The sequence below is a fragment of the Amphibalanus amphitrite genome, unplaced genomic scaffold (genome assembly GCF_019059575.1).
Source record: "Amphibalanus amphitrite isolate SeventyFive unplaced genomic scaffold, NRLGWU_Aamphi_draft 000465F_arrow, whole genome shotgun sequence".
Taxonomy (NCBI): domain Eukaryota; kingdom Metazoa; phylum Arthropoda; class Thecostraca; order Balanomorpha; family Balanidae; genus Amphibalanus; species Amphibalanus amphitrite.
Window position 1 is genome coordinate 173327 of NW_024881959.1, and position 22891 is coordinate 196217.

General features: G+C 48.7%; 1 protein-coding gene across 4 annotated transcripts in view; it reads right to left on the reverse strand.

The window, feature by feature from the left end:
• LOC122391996 (dipeptidyl peptidase 4-like) overlaps positions 1 to 22891 on the reverse strand; it is a 121710-nt gene that overhangs the window by 4481 nt on the left and 94338 nt on the right. For all 4 annotated transcript variants that reach the window (XM_043386386.1, XM_043386388.1, XM_043386390.1 and 1 more), the window contains 11 exons: positions 22222 to 22435; positions 20895 to 20989; positions 19936 to 20010; positions 18141 to 18193; positions 16487 to 16719; positions 7983 to 8149; positions 3780 to 3880; positions 2828 to 2951; positions 1354 to 1583; positions 912 to 1065; positions 269 to 418 (listed from right to left, as the gene is read on the reverse strand). In XM_043386386.1, coding sequence (XP_043242321.1) covers positions 269 to 418; positions 912 to 1065; positions 1354 to 1583; positions 2828 to 2951; positions 3780 to 3880; positions 7983 to 8149; positions 16487 to 16719; positions 18141 to 18193; positions 19936 to 20010; positions 20895 to 20989; positions 22222 to 22435 — 1596 coding nt within the window. The remainder of the gene's footprint in view (positions 1 to 268; positions 419 to 911; positions 1066 to 1353; positions 1584 to 2827; positions 2952 to 3779; positions 3881 to 7982; positions 8150 to 16486; positions 16720 to 18140; positions 18194 to 19935; positions 20011 to 20894; positions 20990 to 22221; positions 22436 to 22891) is intronic.

Below are 22891 nucleotides of genomic sequence, written 5' to 3' on the forward strand. Positions count from 1 at the left end.
GGCAGATAAGGGACATAATATGACGGTGCTCGTCTTTAGACGTGCTGGTCAAATAAGGAAGCCGTTAGACGTTACACGGATCAGTGAGTTGGTCAGATTCTCGGGCATGCCATCTCTGAGCTAAATGAAACGACCATAAGTTTGATGACATTCGGCAGAGGCATATTTGAAAGCTAGATTGCATGACTCTACGTTGCCGGTCCCATTTTCCGAGACCCAATACCGGTTTGACCTCACTTTGCATTGACGGACAACCTGACCAGCTCACCTGGGGCCAGGCCATCTCGGCGGCCTTCTCCCGGATGGCCGTGTTGTTATCCAGCAGCGTCAGCAGCTTGTTCTCCGGCAGCATGTACAGCTCGGTGAACGGCAGGTCCGGGCCCAGACACTCCAGCACGTAGTACCTCATCCGGGGACCCTGCCGAGGGCGCAAGGCGTCAGTCAGCAGAGAGACCAGTAAAAGAGCGGGTTCTCAGCTAGAGGTTCGAACCAAACGTATACCAGCCGACATATTCTGCCCATGCATACCACAGACACATGCTACTTGTTATCTCGTTAAAATTGCAGTCCTTTCGATGATTTAAGAAAATGCTTTCGCACAGGGGCGTATCCAGGATTTCCATAGGGTGGGGGCAGTCGGCGCAGAGGTGGCACATTTTTCGCCTACCGAGGGGGGGGGGGGGTATTCACTTCACTACGGGGGCGGCACTTAGACTTGAGGGAGTAGCGCTCTGACCTCAGGGAGAGAAGCGACATTATCTGAGGGTTAGATATAAACTCAGAAAGTTTACTTCTACCAGATATTATGATGATATGAGCTTAAAATAAATGCTCATTTTCATAAAATGCGAAAAATGCTGCCCTTCACCGCCGAAGGATGGGCTAGGGGCATACAGCGGATATGGTCTTACCATAAGCGTTTTGCCGAAGAGGCAGGGCCGCTCTGTGCTGTTGTCTGGGCACGTGAGACATTCAGGCGTCGGCCGATAGAGGGCAGTGGTGGTGCGGTTCACTCGGTACAAGTGTCGTTCGCCAGGGGTGCCCTGAGGAACTGCCGTGAAGTAGCTGGGATAGAAAAGAAAGCACCAGCGGTTAGTGTTCGATATTGCAAAGATCATCGGAAAAATGACGTTTCACAGCGAGCACAAACGCAAACAATATTCGTGCAAGGCAGACTATGATAATTGATAGTTAAACTCCCATCATCTCTGAAGCGTTAAAACGACAGTTTTACAGCATACCGATTGCCAGCATAGACAGTTTATTGTTATCTATGAAAAAACTAAATATTTATCAAGTCTATCTGGCAACGCGTCCCTTCTCACCCATATCCATCGTCAGTCGCACACTCACATGACTTGTTTGGGCTCGTCCCAGCCGAGCAGCTCCAGCACCTCGAAGGCGCCGATGGTGACCGGAGTGAGCTGCTTCCTGAGCACGTCCACGTGCGAGATGTGCTGGAAACGGCCCTCGTCTGCGTCCCTGACCGGCTGTAGGGTGAGATAGCTGCGCCCGTCGGCGGCGTACAGGGGCGCCGCCTGCACCTCCAGCCAGCCGGGGGCCGCCTGCTCCTGAACGTGGCTCTGGGGAGAGTGGGGAGAGCGGGAGGGTGAGTGGGGGTGGACGGGAAGAGCGGGGAGGGCGAGTAGGTGAGTAGAGGGAGTGGAGAATGAGAAAATGTATTGCTGGGAAAGTTTATATGGCTGTTTTGGCATTGACAGAGTGGTAGCCGCGATAACACAAACGAGCTCGCTTTAGGTTAACCCGCGAGTTGCTGGGGGGGGGCGTTAAACGCCCCCACTTTTTTCGCCGGGCCATAGCATAAAAACGGCGCGCCGCAGGCGCGCCAAATTTTGGGTACCTGTAGGGAATTGATTGAAGTTTATTGTGACAAAGTTTCAAAAAAATCGGTCGGAGAATTTTTGAGATATAGAGGTTTTAGTGACGTCATGATTTCTGAGTTTTCGACCAAAAACGGCATATGTTCAAAAAATCATATAAAATCACAGAATAGACATACAGACATGCCGTAAACGCCATTAGACTGCCAATACCATGAACATTCAGATGGCTATCTTCGATTATTGATTATCGTTCCGCATTTTCCAAAATCTTGAACTGAATCTTGGCAATTTCTCGTAACTACTTCGACCATGATACATGCATTTCTTAAATTGAACTTTTTTAGCCAAACACGTACACAAATGATAAAATGAATGTCACCATCGTGCTCTACGCCCCAAATTACTCATAAAACATGTGTCACAGGCTGCGAATATCAGTTTTTATTTTCGGGGATATGTGCCTGCCCGGTTGACCTGACCTTGACCCTGACCTATGTTTGACTGACCCCTGCATGGAGCTGACACTCTTGTAGGCCTTATATGATGGATTGTGCACCGTTTAGACAGAGTTTATGACGAGAGGCGCCCATTGCGAAGTCCTGAAGTCCATGCTACTGAAAGCCCGATTTCAGGTGTTTGACCTGACCTTGACCTGACCTGTGACCTCAAAATTCAACTTTAAAGTACTCATCTGAAGCGTCTCGTCGCGTTCTTTCGTTTGCCGCCTCGTGCGTTTCGCTGCGCCTATTGGTTCTCGAGTTATCGGCTGGGGGCGTTTAACGCCCCCCCCCAGCAAACGGTGGGTGGCGAAATACCCCAGCAACTGCCGGGTTAATTGATGCACATGGCTAACCCCCGAGCTGTGCCCAAGCTGACCTCTGAGCAGACCACAACACTAAACTCTGAGCAGTAGACTCTAAGCAGTACCCATATTGACCTCTGAGAAGTACTCACACTGACCTCTGAGCAGTACCAATACTGACCTCTGAGCAGTACCAGAGTCCGTCGACACACTCGCTGATGTGAGAGGTGTTCTGGTGGCGGTTGGCCCACACCACCGATACCGTCTTCTCGTCCACCCAGGACACATCGGTGAAGTAGTAGTCGCTGTGGAGGCAGAGACGAGAAACTGAGTGCTACGGCGTCATTAAAGCACGATGATGATGCTGATTTATGATCCCCAACTTTAAACGGGCTTTCAACATGTGGCAATTAATTAATTTTCAAGCATATTTCTTTGTAAAATGCAATAGTGCTAAATGGGCACGAGTTCTTGACTCTCGAATAACGTAAATAGTATTATGATTCAATTATAAAACAAAACACAATAAGCAATGCTTCATGAATGCGTGAGCCGTGTGAAGCCAATAACTCAGCGGAGGCGGACGACACTAAAAAACAAACACGGGCCAGATCCAGATGCGTGTGTTGAAATTAGCGAGCTGACTTATGTCTAAGATTTGTCCAGGAAGGCGTGTGCAAAAGTTTGATCTCAAAATAATTGGATAACTTCAGTGTCGGCATTAATTTCTCGTCGCAGGCAGAATTGGGAGCCCGAGGTAATCCTTGACGCATGACTTCACCGAATAGCTAACTTTCTTGATGGCGTAAGTAACTTAAGCCCTGCGCCTCGCGTCAAGTTATTCTGGAGTAAATGCTATTCGAGCCAAGAAGTTTGTGCCTTCAGCTGGTTTCAGACAATATGTCATTCATTATAAACATGCCGTAAGCTGTCAACCTGCAACACATACTATTCGAAATATTATTTGATATCTATCTTCTACAGGTCAGTTCACAAACGGCCAGTCAGTATTGCCTCGTTTCAATTTGGCGGTAAAAAACGCTACGAGGTGTGATATCAGCTTTGAAGTCATGCTAACTGATCTCAGCTGTCTGACCTGTTATCGTGCTTCACACTTGTACACAATTACCTACCTTTTAAGTCCGGTCGGCGGGCGCAGGTCGTTGGCGCTCGCCACACCGATGTCCCGTAGATTTACCACCCACAGAGTCACTTCGGGGTTCGCAGTGCCCGCCTGAAAATAAACGGGAGGAGTTAAACTGAAGCAAAATTAAACGCGTGTGATATGAGTTCTTTGGCATCTAATTCGACTAACTTTGCAAACATATTTTTATAAAAATCCCTGTTTCGTGCCTGACATTTTCTCCTACACACTTTACATTCCAATTCCTCTGGTGTTCTTTTATGCTCTTGTTTTCACTGCTGTTTCACATGATTTCTCAGCCGCGGGGGTACAGGCACAATGCACACACTGTGACCCCACCCCACCTGCCCCGCGGCTGTACGATCATTTTCCGTGTCGGTAGCGTGGGTAGGCGCCGTGCCGACGGTACCGCCCAAAAGGCCCGTTCCCACCGTGTCGCGCCGTGCCGTCGGTACCGCCCTGAAGGCCCGTTCCCACCGTGTCGCGCCGTGCCGTCGGCACCGCCCTGAAGGCCGCTTCCCACCGTGCCGGCCCTCGGTCAGATTGACCGCCGCTGATCGTTGGCAGCCGGTAATGAAGTGTGTGACCGGCGGCAGCTGGGCCGGGCGGGCCGACGACGAGGGTAGAGTAAAGGAGAGTGGGGAGAGGGAGTGGTAGAGGGGTAAAGTCAGGTTGGATGAGTCAGACAAGGAATCAGAATGGCTGATCAGAAACGAGAAGATTTCAATATCATAGGTTGGTGCAAATTCAGTTGGAAAAAAATATATATCTTCCTTTGATTTGAGTGTTTTGAGTGAGTGATTGATAAATGTGAATCACGTTCAAGTAGGTAGGTATCTGCAAGTAAAGAAATTCACAAATGCCTACTGTTATTTCCCTAAACTGTAGCGCTGTTCCGAGACTGGGAAGAAATGATGGGCAATGGAAAGAACGCAGCATAAATCAAATACGACATGGACAACGCCACGAGAAGAACCCATATTCCTGCTACCTGGGTGTTATTCATTCCTGCACTTACCACGCTGCACCTCTCAGAAGAGATGCCACTCGTGGGAGTCTGCTGGGCGCTCCATAATACCCGGTATGAGTGCCGGACAACCCCTTGGGATTCTGACCGACCTGCAGCACCGTTCCTGGGAGGGAACACACCAGCCCGACGGGATGGGAGCGAGCTGATGCATGATGTAAGTGCACCGGTCCCCGTGGGAAGGAACGCGCCCCGTACAATAATGGGGAAACTGGCCGAGGGTGGTCTCTGATGGTCTAGCCAGAAGCCACGTATGATTTCTACGAGCATACGCCTAGTATTGCTATACAAAAGCAGCACTGAGCAGTATTTCAGCCCACGATCAGTATAAGGTATTACTGGGAAGATAAAAAGTGAGGAAGGTTTGCATATTCTAGGCAAAATTGGTGCAGTGTCATAGACTTGAACACAAAGGCCTATGTCACAAAACCAGTTATTTATTGTAATATGATTGTTGCAAATGATATCCGTAACCGCTTCGCTGGCCATTTATCGCGATTGTAAAATTGCTCCACTATCCAGAACGCCCACTATCATCGATTGCCCTAATAGAAAAACGTTCAACGATGCTTTGTCAGCAGGCAGCATCCCCAGCACAGGACAGCAAGGAATAGAGGGTTATAAAATCGATAATTCGAACGAATGACTGCAAAGAAGCAATCCCCAATCCCAATGAAGAGGCAAAAGGCGAGTCGTAAATTAAAGGAACGATGCTATAGATTCAGTAAGTGAAAAGACGAAAAATGTAAAACACGGTGCCTTATTATCCAATTCCATGTGTAGATTTTGTCGTGTTCAACGGGTTGTTCCATCCTCAGCAGTTGCCTCTTAGTACTGACATATGCACTGCAGCCTGTGTGGAGTGACATCGACGCGGTGTGGCTTTGGAAGAGCCGGTTTTCATTTGGCTGTTTGCGCACGCCACGCTAATTAACTGCCAGGAGAAATTAGTCGGCAAAGTGGGAGGATGAACAACACTCCAATAATGAACCCCGAGGCTCAGAGATGCCATCAGAGCCACTTCCCCGATGGTAAGTTTTAACGACACTGAATACATTATTTTCCCTCCAAAATATTAATGCATCTATGATGTTTAACCTAAAAATGTAATAAGAAAACAGCGATATAACCTGCAACGGATTTCACTAATGGCTAGGCTGTTCACAAAGGAGACTTAAAACTCTCAACCGAAAGCGGTAGAATGGAGTAGAAACCCTCACGGCAGCATTATCTGAGCAGCAGCGGAGCCATCCATCCGTTAGACAGACCGATCGCGCCCTGTCCTCCCGGATTCGAATTTAGATTTACACGGCCGGCGAGCGGCCAAGAGGGCCGATAAAGTGTGGTTAGACCGGCGCGGAGGGGGACGTTGGATTGTGGCAGGCTGGGAGTCGGATCGTGATTCGATCAGCAGCGAGTGGTGGAAAATGACCAGATGTGACTGGACTGCATGATAATGACCAGCTTTAATATTGCCTTCCAGCGTGTCTGATCACTGATGTTCGTTTAATTTTCGGTCATATCAATTTTCATCAAAAGCAAATTATGTATACCATGTATTTCAGAATACGTATGTCATAATGGCTGGAAAAAGCAACAACTCGGGCTGTACCTATTTAAAAGACTTCATGAAAGTTTCACTGCACTCAAACACCACGTTTGTGGTTATTTTATCACAATTATCAAATGGAATCGTCAAACGAATGACAAAAATTAAGATGTGAATAGAAAAAAAAAAATAATTATAAATGTAAATATTTTTCTTGTAAATGAACATAAATCACAATTCTTAAAACCCAATGAAATATATTAGCAATTTTTCGTGTACGAAAACTGGAGATGAGCAAGTCACAGAGAAGAATGTAAAAGAGAGAAGAGGAGCGCTGAATGGAGATAGAGATATAAATAGAGAAGGAGAGAGAGAGAGAGAGAGGGAGAGAGAGAGAGAGAGAGAGAGAGAGAGAGAGAGAGAGAGAGAGAGAGAGAGAGAGAGAGAGAGAGAGAGAGAGAGAGAGAGAGAGAGAGAGAGAGAGAGAGAGAGAGAGAGAGAGAGAGAGAGAGAGAGAGAGAGAGAGAGAGAGAGAGAGAGAGAGAGAGAGAGAGAGAGAGAGAGAGAGAGAGAGAGAGAGAGAGAGAGAGAGAGAGAGAGAGAGAGAGAGAGAGAGAGAGAGAGAGAGAGAGAGAGAGAGAGAGAGAGAGAGAGAGAGAGAGAGAGAGAGAGACACACACACACACACACACACACACACATAAGGACACAGGCAAGCCCGTGCTACCGGAAATTAACGCCTACCAGCATTGTGGGTAATGTACATTGCATATGTTCCCAAAATAGCACAACTGCAGGCCCTATTAATTCCGAGGACCCATCTGCCTAGCGCGCCCACAGCACTGGCCACCGAACTGAGTACCGCCAGGAGCCGATCTAATCACGATTCCACGCAGCGCAGCAGTTCATAGGTAAGCTCCCTCGGTCCGTTCGCGTATCCAGGCGTATTACGATATTCTGTGGGCTTAATTAGATAGAAGATACCCATGACGGTGCGGGAGCCGGGAGTGTCTCCCTCTGGCTGATCCTCTGGTCTGGTCTGCTAGGGTTATATCCCCTGCAGATGCGCCAGGCGGGGATGGAGGGCGGGCGATGAGATTCGGGTCGCCGCGGGCAGGACCTAAGCCCGCAGGGGTCATGGGAGTGTTGCGGCGCCGCGGAGATTGGAGTGTGTTTAAGACAGTCAGGCGCGACTTGTGTTGCTAGAACAGCTATTGCACTTTCCATCCAGGATTTACCTACTGGTATTGGATCTTGGTATTGGATTGGAGCTGGTATTGGATCCAGTAGACGGCCGGGTACTTGGTGTCGCCGCCACTCGTCTGATATAGGTGACTGGGATGGAGGTGTATTTGTGTAAGAGTATGGAGGGGCGCACCGTACCTGCGGTTATCGGATCCAGTAGACGGCCGGGTACTTTGTGTGGCCGCCACTCGGCTGGATAGTAGGTGACCGGGATGGAGGTGTATTTGTGTAAGAGTATGGAGGGGCGTGACTCACCTGCGGGTATCGGATCCAGTAGACGGCCGGGTACTTGGTGTGGCCGCCGCTCGTCTGATAATAGGTGACTGGGATGGAGGTGTATTTGTGTAAGAGTACGGAGGGGCGCGCCGTACCTGCGGGTATCGGATCCAGTAGACGGCCGGGTACTTGGTGTCGCCGCCACTCGGCTGGTAGTAGGTGACCGGGGTGGCCGTGACACCCGAGTCGTTGAACGTGGCGTACACCATTCGGTCGCCGCGACGACTGAACCACATGGCTACGTTGGTACTGAGGATCTCCTCTGGGGACAGACAGGCAACAGACAAGGGTTAAGTATACTTCATCGGTTCTTAGAGAGTGCAACATCTCTGTCATGGTCATGGTCGTGTCATCTCTTTATGCATCGTGCATGATGCAGAACAAAAATCGTGGACCAAGTCCAACGGAAGCTATTTCCAGCATCTGATAAGCTAAAATATAAAATCAAAAGGCTGATGCTGTCGTGATTTTCCAGTTTAGAGGAAGCAGTCCATTTGTGACCATGTGACCTAGCTGAGCACAAAAACGGCCTATCTCAGTAATCGAGCTCGTTTCAGAGTCTCGGTCGTTGACTGGGGTGATTGTTGGACCGATTGATGTGGCGTCACGACGTCTCCCAGGAACCCTGAACAGTGAACACGGCTGAATTATCGAGTCCATTGAGCGAATGAGCCGAATCGTGGTTTTGCTTTTCCAGCAACAATTTGGATGAAGTATGGAGACACTCATGCATTCGGATTGGGAAGGTGATATGTGCCCATAAGAGCTTCAGAATAAGAGACACAAGAAAAAATAAACCTTAGAAATACACATTACAAAACAAAGTCTAATGCATATTTTTGCAGAAGCGGATTTATTTTGCACTGCTATTCCTTAAATGATACGTTGGCACCCGCTGCTCCGAAGGCCAATTTTTATGAGATATAATTTCATCGGAGTGTTCACTGTTTTTCCATCCTATGAATATCCTCCATATCCTTTCGCCTACAATCACCACAATGCACTTCCCCAGCCTTCCAGTGATCTTTTCCGCAAACCTCGACAGATTCTGGTCAGGCCGATCCCACAACATCTCTGTATCTGTATCAATCCCAATCAGTGTCCGCTGTTTGACAGAGCTCTCCCCCCCCCTCTGCCCTGACCCACGAGCCTCCTCAGACATGAGAAGACGACGCTCCTTATGTACTCCTTGAACCTTCCCCTCATCCCCTCACTGTGTTAGAGCCGAGCTACAAAGGCACAAATCAATTTTATAACGGTTAGAGTAGCCACGCTGCAGACTGCTTGTAATATCTCGAAATACAGTAGCCAACTGCATATTCAGCAACATTTGCGCATATAGCTCGCTGCCAGCTTGGACGGTCATCTGTTAGCAGAGATGAGCGGAATCATCGTTTCTTCGAACGTCAACCAACAGTCGATGGTGCTCGACAGCGAGATGATAGATGAGCCCATATTGAATCCGTATTAGAAAATTCATCGTGAATTGGTGGCAGCAGCGTTAATCGGCTTCCCCCAGGCACCACTATGGAAAACTCAACCAGACCACGTTCGAGCAGCCTTTTTAGCTTGGATCGACTTGGGCGTCCACCATTACTTCGCTCAACAAAACGTGCCAAACAAACTCAAGTCAATAAAGCACTTCATTTGAGCAAAATATAATAAACACATTGTAAATACATTGCCTATCTTTTTGTTTGCCTCCTTTGAGCACGGCTTGGAGCCCCTCAAAACGGACCCATGCTCTTATGGCCCGGTACAGAGTCCGCCGCCTCGTAGTTTTTACAAATGCCACATGACGGCTGACTTTTGCCCAGTTCTGGGCGGTCCGAGCGACGCTAATTCAATGACTCAGTGTCATACTGACTCAGGGACTCAATGACTCTCGGCCGACCCCGCGACCGATCGACCCGCGCCCGGCAACCCAAACCCCCCGGATGACCCCTGCGGCGAGCCGATCGCAATGCAATCGACAATACCACAGAATGATTCTACCACGGTGGTGGAGGTCAGAAATAGAACATATCGCATCACCAGTAGGGACTGGTGTGATTTGACTGCGCCATGCCGAATGGTGATGCATGGGATATGAGTGCAGTTCCAAGAATATTCCCCGATTTGATACACTGGAGGGATCACTGAATATCTTTCTGGAATGAAATGTTCTGTGAAATGATATATCAACATTCTCGTGAGAGCACTGCAGAAATAGTTCATCTCATAGAAGAAAGCCACTAATGGCTATAGCTGTCAATGCAAACACTTTCGGCCTTACGACTTACGAGTGGTTCTAGAAATATCCAATGTATTGCTCGCTCCCTATATTAGTGGACCACATCAGACTATACGTAACGATATGAAGCGCGAATTATCTGGTTGATCGTTACTGTTACTAATTCTTATAAGCTTTGATGTAACTTTTCCATTTCTGTTCCATTACCTTACCGGATAAGTTCACTTTGCCTTCTCCTCTCCACTGCTGGTATCAAGTTAGGCCACTGCTAAAGCTCTAGCGTTCCTAATCCTTCCCCGGTGCATCCAGGGGCGTAACTTTTTGGTTTTCGTTGGGGGGGGGGCAACGCTGTCGGGGGCGCCTTTTTAAGGGCATGGGGGCGCCTCCCCGTGACTGTCTAGAAATAAGTCTTATTTCAGTTTACGGTGCAGCATTTTTTTTACCATAGCACGTTGTTTTTGTGCCGTCGTGTTTTGGCACGTTATGTTGCAGTTTTTTTCTGAAATAGCGCGCCAAAAGCGCGGAATTATTTTGTAACCAAATACATTTTGAAAGCACTTTGGGGACCAGAGAGTCGACCGGGGGCGGGTAGTGGAATTGGGGACCAGGGTAGTGACGCCTTATTAAACAACGCATATGGTAGTTTTTCTAAAGAAACGAGACGAACTGATGAATTGACAAAAAGAAAAGAAAAAACAACTGATAAAAAGGCGAGATTAAAGAAACAAATCTGTAGAACTTCACCCCACGCAGAAGCAAGGGACGTTTTTACGCCTCCCCTTTTAAGTTAAGAACACACTTCATACTGCATCTTTTCCGCACGTGTTCTAGAAGCAAACCAGTGGCAAAAATTTGCCCTCATCGAAAAAAATAAAAAATTGCCCCCCCCCGCCCGCGCCGGGCCGGGGGGGGGGAGTGAACACCTCCCCTGCGGTTTTTCGCAGATATCTCAAAACTCCGCGCCGCCGTTTTTGGCACACCTGTTCATGCATCTTTTTTTTTACACATGTGCAAATTTCAGACCCAGAGCTCTCAAGGTCAGGTCACCAGGTCACGTCAAAAGACCTCACCTCAGAAAAAAGTTGCAATCCTCGTCATAGCTACACCGACTGAACGATCGCCTTGAAACTTTCAGCGATTGATAAGAGTAACAGTATGTCTAAAATGTTTATCTCGGAATTTTGATATCAGTGACCTATGGTCAGGTCAATTTTGCGACCTCTCCATTATAAGTCAATGGGAGAAAATTGAAATGAGCCTTTTTTGGACGAATGGTATTTAGAACCCTCTCAAACATCGTTTCATAGGTAAACATGATACACTGAATCGGAAAAAATGCACCTGTGACCCCTCTGTGTGCCCTTGAGGTCATCTCAGGTCATAGACGGTCACCACCAGTTTTTTGGCTGTAACTTTTGATAAAGGCGTGCTAGAGCGATGAAAACACTTCAGATGTATTCAGCTCGACGATACGGATCGACTGATATGCAACATGACCCTTTTCGGTCAGGTTATGACCTTGACCTGAGGTCAAATTTTAAAAATGACCTTTCAAGGTCAAAAAATAGTTCATTCGACGCGTCTCGACGAGAGGAACATGATGCTGCCAAAAGTAATGTCGTGGCACTCTTAAGTCAAAAGTTATTGCCGAAAAACAGTTTTCGTGAAAACTGCTATTTTACAGTTTTTGCCCTTTGGAGGCTAAACCGTTGACCTTAGGTCAAATCTGAGAACAATGGTCAGAAAGGTCTGTAAAAGGGCTATCGAATGCGCTTTTCCGCGGCGCTGTAGCTCTATTGGTCCCGAGTTAGCCGTTGCAGTTTCCAAAATTGTTGAAATGGCCTACATTTGACCTTCGATGACCTCAGGCGACCTGACCTTTGACCTGACCCAAAAAATGACCGAAGTGTTTCCGTCATTATTTTTGACGCTCTTTCGAATGATGCTTACTGCGTGTCGCTACGTGGCCCAGGAGCCGAGTTAGACCAGACACCCCCCTCACCGCCCGGCGCGGAAGTCGCGGAGCACCAGCCCGGCGCGGGTTAATCCCAGGCTGAGAGCGTTCAAGCTTAGGTCACCCATATACCTCTGTATACCGAGACATGCAGAAGTCTGTGGCTCACCAGGTGATATCAAGTTATCACGAAATGATAGGGGAGAGTGGGGTGGGTTGTATCAGTTTTTACTCCGAGACCCATAAACTCGTAACTATCCGTGATAAACTCATTATTTCCATACTGTCCCCTTCCTTGATTCTTCTGCTTTTTTTGTGCAAAGTAACTTTTCCGCTACCTCTACCAGTTTTTCTTCTACGGTCTGCCGAATAGAACAATGTTTTTGATACAACTTGCCCCATGGCTTGGGTGAGTTGTATCACATGGTGGGGTAATTTGTATCACTATTTCACGTTTCAGGGAGTGTGCTTGCTACTGGTTTTGAACATAACAGCAACATTAAATGGGGTTAATACAATGTATAGGTATGCTCAAAGGCTTCACTTTATTAGACCAAACTTAGGTCAATGCAATCCGAACGAAACATTTTTTTTATATTCAGGCCTCCCTCCAACGGGCACTTATGTCCCATTTACAGGAGGGCTCCTCCTCCTCCTGGCCCTTGTTCCCCCGCCCCCCAGGCTACGGCTGAAATGGGAGCCTACCCCACACCTGGTGACACAGCCGGGGACGACGCCCGCGGAACGGGCGGAACCGGGAATCGAACCCGAACCCGGCACCGCCCGCACCGCGGGTCGACGCCTTAACCGACTGCGCCACCTGGTGACTAGACAACATAGCCCTGGTGACATCAACAGACTAGACGCAAAAGTGGCCCGTTAAGAGCAAAGAAGCCAACACATTGTGCCGAAATGGAACGAGCATTGACTAGCTACCTACAAACGCGAGCCAGGGCTTAGCTTTCGCGATCAAAAGCAACATACCCATACATACATACATACATACATGTTACAACATACCCCACCCGGCTCTGATACAACATGTACCTAGCCGCCATCTTGGAAAAACATCCTCGTGCTAAAAAAAAAAACAGCGGACAACTGGAGAAATCCGTTTTCACTCACGCAGCCTTAGAACCTACCCTCACCACCGCTACGGAGATCTTTCAAATTCGTGCACATCTAAATGCCCAAAACACACATTTTCTTGCAACTTATTTTTTTTAGAATGACATTAAAAAAAAAAAAATCGGCTCTCACCTCGAGACGCGTCCACTCAGCCACAAGACAGAACAGGGAAAGATGGCGCCCGGAAAACCTCGTCGGCTGGTCGTGTCGCGAGCGCCATCCATTGGATAAGTTTGGCACAATTCGCCCTGATACAACTTGGACATGATACAACTCTCCCCGCTCTCCCCTACAAATTACTCCTGCTTTGATCTAGAGGTGGCAAAACGTGAAAATTTTGGGAACCAGACTCGAACCAGACCCGGCTGGACATTTCTGGAACCAGTCGGACCCGGTCTAAGTTGGAATCGGAACCAGTTGGACCCGTTCCCCAAAAGTCAATTACCTAATACAAACCGTTTGTAGAAATCATTAATTGCATCGTGTAAAACAGCCCTTTTCCCACTGATAATACTTATGAACTACAGTGTGCAAAGGAACATACATGAGCAAATGTTTTCTTTCCATTCACTTCATATTTTGCAATCATATGTAGTGTCCACTATGTATGGTTTATGGTAGGACCCGGTTGGACCCGCCAGAAAATTTCCAGGAACCGGTCCGGACCCATATGGGTCCAGACCGGTTCTTTTGACCGGGTCCTCGGGTCCACATTTTGCCACCCTTTGAACAAAAAAGATGATGTAGGATACCAGTATAGTCAGAGGAGCGCTAACATTGGCTCGATGGGTGCTATGAACCGTTGGGACGCTACGCCAAGCAAGAGTGGCGCTTTAACAGCAGGGATACCATAACACACAAGGCCCTGTGGGACGATTACATTGACTCAAGGGGCGCCCTTTAGAATCGGTGCGACACCGTGCAGAGGGCGCCATTCTTAACCACATCAATTTTAATACTCACTGCAGATGGCCTCCAAACTGTCTCGAGGGGTGCGTTCAGGAACCGATGGAACAGCCACCGAAATAGGGGCGCCGCTCTAGCTGCAGTGATGAAATAAGGTATTGACCGCATTGACCAAAGGAGCGCTTCATGTGGCTAAAGGGGCGCGTTGGTAAACTGGTGGGGCGCCACCCCATGCCCAGCGAGGGGCGTCGTACTTAGCAAGGAAATTATGTAAGTCAGAGGAGCGCGAACTTCGGCTCGAGGGGCGCTTGTATGAACCGTTGGGGCGCTAACCTAGCTAAGTGTGCCGTTTTAGCAGCAGGGATGCCATAACACACTATAGCGTGCTATGGTATCTAGGCCCTCTAGCCTCCCCCCCCCCTCCCCGAGGAGCGATGATTATGACTCAAGGAGCGCCCTTAAGAATTGGTAGGCCACATACATTTCATTACTCAGTGCAGAGGGGCGCCAAAACGGGCACGAGGGGCGCCTTCAGGAGCCAATGGGGCAGTCTACGGACTGGGGGCGCTGTTCTAGCAACAATGATGATAAGGTATTGGCCAGAGGGGCGCTTCATCCACCTGAAGGGTCACATTGATAAACGGATGGGGCGCCGATCTGCATGCGGGGGCATTAGTTATTAGCAAAACAGATGACATAAGACGTGCGTGTTGTCAGAGGGGCACCACTTTGGCTCGAGGGGCGCTTTTTAACCAATGGGGCACGCTATTTAGCTAAGTTTTTACTTGCCGCAAGCGGCGCACCATCCCTGAGGAACGTTACACAAACGACTGACGACTCTCTCGACATGGGCATCAGAGGTGCCCCTATAGACCTCACAGGCGTCTCTAATTCCCATTGAGGCGCCCCTTTGGGCTTCAACTGGAGCTCCTCTTTCTATGGGCCTCGGAGACGCCCCCATTTGGCATGCAGTCTCCCCTCTTTCGTATTGGGGCGCCATTATGGCCTTAATGGGCGCCCCTTTTTCATGTGGGCGCCCCCTATACTATAGACCTCAGAGGCACCCCGAAGGGCCTCAGAGGCCAATAAGGTGCCCCTCTCTCGCATGCAGGCGCCCCTGTGGCCATCTCAGGCGCCCGTGTTTTGCATTGAGGCGCCCCTGAGGACTTCATGGGCGCCCCTCTTTCGCATGCAGGCGCCCCCACGGCCTCAGAGGTTCCCCTCTCACGCATCCCATTTCCATATAGGCGATGGCGCCCCCTTGAAAGATGGCGCACGCGCTCCTATGACGCCGCTGGCCCGTGAGGGCGCCTTTCAGGCCTGGGGGCGCCCACCAAGGTTGGGGGGGGGGGCAAACGGAATGTTGGGGTGGCAAAATTTCAAGTTGGGGGGGCATCTGCCTCCCCAAAAGTATACAAAGTTACGCCCCTGGGTGCATCCTTATCACAAACGAAAACAGCATTAAACACAACAAACTGCGCGTGCTCTCGGTGCTGCCGGTAATGAGTCCGGAAAAAGCAGACTCCGTCACCCACAATTACCGGCCCAGGTTCGAGTTCTGCCCAAACGCACCCTATCTCCGGCGAATTCGCCTCTGTTTGCCACCGATGACGTCATCGTACACGGCTCGTTGTGGACAGAATCCACCGTTGACGTCACGACGGAAGTCATAGCTTACGAACAGAGAGTCAGATATGGGCGCTGGGCCGCCATACACACTCAGTAAGGAATTTATACTACGGTTTCGCATTCTGGGAAGTTCCCATAAAGACGGTGCCCTCGTTCTTTATGGCAGCTTTGGACAGTGTGGCAGGATTTGGAACGAAACGTTCTGAAGGGCGGTAAAATGAATACATTCTAAATGCATTAATATTTTAAGATACAACTGCCATGACGAGCGAATAAATTCAGATTATGTGGCTAGTTTTGCCGCAATGGTGCGGAATGAAAACGATTGACATAACGTCAATGCGGATATAAATAGTCTACACAAAATGATTGCATGCTATTGTTTTTTGTTTATTGTTTATTGTTTTGTTTATTGTTTATATAGGTAGTGAGGTGAGCATACATGGCATAATATCTGATTTTTTTTTAAATAACCTGCAATAACTACGTTACTTTACTAGAAGCCACCCATACCTTCACACGCCTTCTCCTCGCTGCATAGCTCTGGGCTTATAGATAACCACGCCCAGTGAGATTTGGTTGCACTTGCTGAAGATTATATGCCCTAAGTACAGTGGCAGTATAGCTAAACGTTTCTCACAATGTTGCGTTCGTGGATAAATGGCATTGCCAGTATGGAATGTGATTGATGTAGAGACACTATTAAAAAACGCATGACCATCACACGTCTTGCCCTGACCCCCACCCACCTTCATAGAGCCAGTCGGGTACGCCGTTGAACACCACCCCGGGCTGGCCGGAGGTGGTGACTCGGTCCACGGTTTCCGCCGCCGCCGACGTCTTGTAGTAGATGTCGTTCTTGTAGACCATGACCAGCGCGTTACCGCGGCCGTGGGTGACGTTGTCGGTGGGTACCCAGGCGGCGTAACTGAGCGCCGGGTGGCCGCGCTCCTCGGGCGTGGGGGTCAGCGGTGCGGAGAACCTGTGGAGGAGGGGGGGGGGGGGGTCAGCGGTGCGGAGAACCTGTGGAGGAGGGGGGGGGTCAGAGGTGCGGAGAACCTGTGGAGGAGCGGAGGAAGGGCCACGAAAGCACAAAAAAATATGTGGAGGAGCGGAGAGAGAGAGAGAGAGAGAGAGAGAGAGAGAGAGAGAGAGAGAGAGAGAGAGAGAGAGAGAGAGAGAGAGAGAGAGAGAGAGAGAGAGAGAGAGAGAGAGAGAGAGAGAGAGAGCATTTATTCACACTGCAACAACATAAAATTCATAAATTACATAAGCAATTGGCGCAAAAGTGCTACGCACTTAATTCTTTGGCGCCGCTTGCAAAGAATGGTAACACAATGAATGAAACTAAATAAGACTAAATAAGAGCGGAGAAGAGAGCGTGATGGTTTCCGGTGGTTCGGCTATTGTGCAAGTGAACTACGGTCTGATATTTAGCAGTCTGGTTTTATTTGCTGTCGCAGTCATGTTTTAATAGTAAAATACATGTTTATTTCATACCATAAGTGGTGCATATAGGTTTTGTGTGAACGATTTTACTGTAACGTTCTGTCACCGCAACAAATGACAGGGCAACTTAGCCATGACAAATATAGTGTGTTTGTCGGCATTTCTTTACATCAAGGGTCTCGTTTGAGCACTTCTTCACTAAAAATAAGCTGACATGTTTTCAGATAAAGCAAACACACTGAAGATCTTTTTAACAAATTAGCTTTAATTGTATGCGACGGTTCTGTCAAGAGATTAAATATCAAACAGCTAGATCTCCAAAAGTGCTCAAGTGATACCGTTTCAAAGCCGCGTTATTAATTGTCATACTGGCTGTGGCGCCCAGAATAGAAGTAGCGCGCTAATGTCCTTCATCGTCAGTGAAACAGATCGTTTATCATGGCGCGAACGATAGCATATCCGGCGGCCCACTTCTCCGTTGACAGCCGGCTGGATGGGTCTTCACGGCTTCTGACCGGGCGCGGGAGGGGCGACATAGGGGCACCGCGCGACAGATGGGCACAATCTGAGCCACTGAGCATATCAGCACAGCTGATTGTATTAATTAATTCTAATATTAGTCAAAGGTCCTCAGACACCCGACTATTATTGTGTGTTGTGGTGAGCGATATTCAATCGGAAGCTAAAAGTATCAATTGGTGTAGAGGATCTAAAACAAGTAATATGGTGCCATATGATCACGAGGAAGAATTTCTTATTGTATATCGTTTCAAACAACAATTGACATGCAACATAGTTATATGCAAAATTTGGTGGTGGAATGACTTACGTAATATATGTGCTACTGCGTGGTATCATTCTTTTGTCATCGTTTTTGTCTAAGTGTGTTACACTTTTTATATCATAAGCTACGTTCCTAACAGCGTCAAATGACGAGAAATTCAGTCTACTCACCCTCTCGCAACGTCGTAAATCGTGTACTTGGCCAGGTATGAATGTCGGAATTTCTGAAAAAGTAGAAACATACAAATTCAGACGCTTTACAGCAAGATGAATTAGAATCATAAAAGACATTTCATATGATTTAGCATTATCTGTTTATGCTCTTGTGACTAAGAATTGCTACAGCAAAGAGTTGCAATGCTAATCACTAGCACACACCAGTGGACAGCCGACGTCTCCCTATGACCGTGTCGAAGACGGACAACCCTCCAGCCATCCCCCCCCCCCCCCCCCACCACCACCGCCACATCAGACGTCTTCGCGTGAGCTTCGTGGCGACAGCGGGACGCACGAAGTTTCGTGCACGCTGCCAATGGATCGCGCAGCACAGGGACGACAGAATTATAACGGGCAGAAGGAGGAAAACAGAAACAAAACAGCGAGACACGCAATATGAGCCGGTAACATCTGGCTTCTAGAAATGATCCCTTTTCTTACAGAAAATACGTGCAGTGCAGTAAGATTAAAGCATGATGCTTTAGAGTGAATGTAAATCCACGCTGTTCAGCGTAGCTTTTGGTCACATTTACATTCTGCATAGGGCTACCGGTCCATGAAGCCTCAGTAAATATTGCATTATCATTGTCTTAGTGATAATGCAATGACAGATCATTATTCAATAAATTTGTAATCGAAATATGCATTATACTGTGGATTTCGAGAGTCCTAGTCAATAGCACACGGGCACCTATTCCGACAAAACATTGATTTAATTCCGGGCAGGGTCTGACTCGGATCCCCAGCCGGCTTGGCCGCAGCATATCAGCCGACTGGCTCATTGCGGAGCGCTGTGCCCGACGAGCCATCACTCAACTCGGCGGCAGCTGGCCAAAACGCGGCAACTTCTCGGCCAAATAACCGACCCGCGAGCGGGCAAATGTCCGCCACCAATAGACTAGATTAGAGATCAGCTCGACTGGAGAGGGCCAAACCGCACTGCTCATTGTTCAACCATACTACAGGCTTCGAGCGCAGTCCACCCAATGCCAGATAACAACTACCGACTCCGGTAACGTAATTCACCACACAATAGCGAAGCTTTCTTTTATTGTACTGATACAGGTCTGTAATAGACCTAACTGCGCAGTGATACTCCTTGCGCCGCAATGGACCTCACTGCAGCGATGCTCTGATACCACTATAATCGTACACGCGTCTCCAGGGGGAAGGGCGATATATATCTCTATGGAAGGGCGCACCTCTATCACGTCAGGTGCCCCTTGGGTTAATCACTGGTCACTCCATTACCGGAGGCCGACAGATAGGAGGTCGTGCCGAAATTGGCTGACGGTGCCGGTCACGGCACTCGTCAGGTCGTCCGGGTCAAACAACAGAGGGGATGGGTAGTGCGAGGGGTCAGCCCGTCATGGACGCTGTCAATGGTCGCTGTTGCCGTGTCACATTCTACTAAAGTTACTGGAAGTTACTGCAACATGCAACTTGCAAGTACTACTTTATTGTACAATTGATGGATACATGTGCAATTTCATATGAGCTATGAGACTAAGTCAGGAATATTCCTTGTCGTTTGTTGACGACAATAATAAATCGGTACATCAGAATGCGGGTCGAATGTCACCGGGTTCACGTAGAAAGGTTACCAGGGCCACGCACCCGAAATCACGTAGAAAGGTTACCAGGGCCCTCTGGGGTCACGTAAGTGTAAACTAACTATACCAGGTTAAAGGGGCTCATGCCCCAAGGCCACAGAGGTCACGTACAAAGGTCACCGGGTGCACGTACTGACCTGTCTGACGTCGTGGGCCAGCAGGACGTACTGTTGGTCCGAGGAGACCCAGTAGTGACGCACTTTGTGCTGACGCTGAAACAACGACACGCCGAGAGGCATTAGTTATACAGCAGACGGCGCATCAGTGTGTCAAGTGGAATTTGAACGGGGCATTATCTTGGTAACATTACAAACGTGCTGAACAAAATGACGTCAAACGTCACGTACAAATGTCTTATTACAGAACATGAGGCGTGTTGTAAGATTGTTCATTATCCATGCCAAAGAAGTGTTATTTTATTGATTTCTGGAAGTAAATAAATGAAAGAGGAAAAGTGTATGAAGACAATGTCTACATAAAGCGAAGCAAATCCTGATGCATTTTTCTGAACCTGACGACTCATGCGTCCAATATGGGTACGCCGGTCTTTGTGTGTGTGGCGGCGTGTCTGAGGTGGCTGGCAGAGGAGGGACCCTGCCGTCGGTTCCCGCAGCTCCGTCTGACGGATGGCCTATCATGGACACCATCGCCGCCATCCTCCGCCAGCGAGTGTCACCAACCGATATGGTGTGATCAAGGGCATCAGCTGCCCCTCCCCAGGATATCCTAGAGAGGGTAGCGACGGCAGAACCGCAATTATTCCTAAATTAGATATGAAACAGTGCTGTAGTTTTTGCACACGACTTGACGTGGTTTATCGACGTCACTAAGTGGCAGCTCTCGTATCCCAAAACTCAAACATTCATGTACCTTATTTGCGGCCCATCGCATTGCAGTCCTGAGTCCACTGCATGGCTGTTGCCAGTTGCCACCAACCCAGCCGTCCGCGGATTTCCACAGCCTAGTTAGACTGTTCCGCAGTGCATGGCGCCATCCGGCACAGTATACCTTTCAGGTTCGTCGCGCACGAGAGAGATCGGGGAGCGATCGTTGCGTTCAGATTATTCTGAAATGTATTATGTATTTAGTTACTTACGAATGTGACATTGCTGACGAGCAGGCGAACGGCCATCGACTCGCAGTTGAGAACGGACAGGCCGCCCCACATGTCACGGTACACCAGCTCGTGGTCTGGAAAGGACAAGTCACAGGGCTATTGGCTAGCAAAATGACGATGAAGCTGAGCGGGAAAACAGTATGTTGGGCCTCATAGCCGGCGGCACATGCATGAGTTAGGAATACTGAAATACAGAGGTAGGTAGAATGCGTTTCATATATTCACAAAAAAAAAAAAAAATACAAGGCCGCATTGTTTGGCAAGAGCCAAGGAAATTAACTGGCACTTGGCAGAGTCAGAAGCAGCATTGGAGACTGGAGTCTTGACAGGATGAATCTGATATAAAATGATACATTGTATTAGTGTTTAATACTTGGAAACGCTGCCTCCAAAAGTAAGTTGAACACTGGAAATGAGTAAATACCACTGTACATCCCCACATTGAATATAGCGTCAAATGTGCTACTTCTGAACAGCTCAGCTTATCATCCAACAAAAACAATAATTCACTGTATTCACTTCAGCATTGTTTGCGGAGCGGACACATCCCTAACAGGCGCATCAAAGGCGCAATCAGAGCGTCCATAAATCCTCGGGGCGAGGACAAACATGTTTGCTGGCCGCGCAGGGCTCGCGCGCGCGGCCTGTGATCCAGTGTTCCGGTGTAGAGCGCTGTCTCCCTGGGGAATGGCGACAGCGACCGCAGCTCGATTTCGGTTATTGTGGTCTCGTAAAGATAGGGAACCACACGAAACTACCGTACAGCGGAAAAAGCACGTCGGCACAGTTGGTGGCGTATGGGTTGCTCGGAAGATTTAGAACAAACATTCTCTAGAACGAAAACAAAGTGGGTGCAGTATGCACACTCTTTAACTGGAAACGACGGTCATTTGCAAAATGTTAGTTTGGAAAAATGATAACTGTAACCGTTATGCCACACACAAGTGGGGACTGGAAAATCGTACTTTAGTAAAAAAAAAAAGACAACAAATATCCTTTACAATTTCAGATGTACACTCGGGGGCAGATTGATGTTCCACCACTCCCTACCAATCGGGCTTCCATGGCTCAGCACTGGCTGCTGCCAGTGTTGCCTGCCCTCATGCCACTGCTCAGCACTGTCTGCCAGTGCCAGTGCTGCCAGTGCTGCCATTGGCAGCAGCCAGTGCTGAACCATGGGAGCCCGATAGGTAGGGAGTGTCGGAACATCAATCTGCCCCCGAGAAAAGCTAAGCTGCTCCATATCATGCATGAAAGCAGATAACCTAACACACCTGCCACCCACAATCCACAGTCCCACTCTCACCTGAGAGCCACGAGCCGTTGAAGGGGTTGACCTTGAAGTCGCCGCTGACTATGTCCTCCAGGGTGAACCTGCTGCCGGTGATGGGTGTGCGGGTGTCGTCCGGGGTCAGCACCACCACCGACACCACGATCATGGAGATGATGAAGGTGATGACCAGCAGGGCAAGGATGATGCCGCGCCAGTTGCGCTGGTTGGGCGCCGTCGCCACCAGCTCCTGAGAGAGAAGGAGGTGTGGGGTTAGTGCCACTGAGATCCATCAAGGGAGTCTTGAGGATAATGAGGTGGCTCCTGAGAACTGTGAACTGGTGCAAACGGATGCGGAAGATACGGGTTTTTGCTATCAGAATCTAAAGGACGAGGAGAGTAGAGGCTGGGAAACCACCCACTCCTGGGGATTGCCACATTGTAACTGATGTACTTCAATCTAAATAATCAATATACCAGATGAATACACCAATATAAATGACAACAAAAATACACCACCGAGTCAGACAAAGTAAAACAACGGCGCTCTAGTACAGCACAAGTCCAGCATACAACATTATCACAAAGAGCGAAGCCACTTCATTGAAAGGGCATGGACCAGCCAGTCCAAGGCACCAGGCCTCGCCGTTCAGTCGGTGCAATGCATGTGCTTGAATTTGAAACGTTTAAAGTGTAAGTTGCTGCT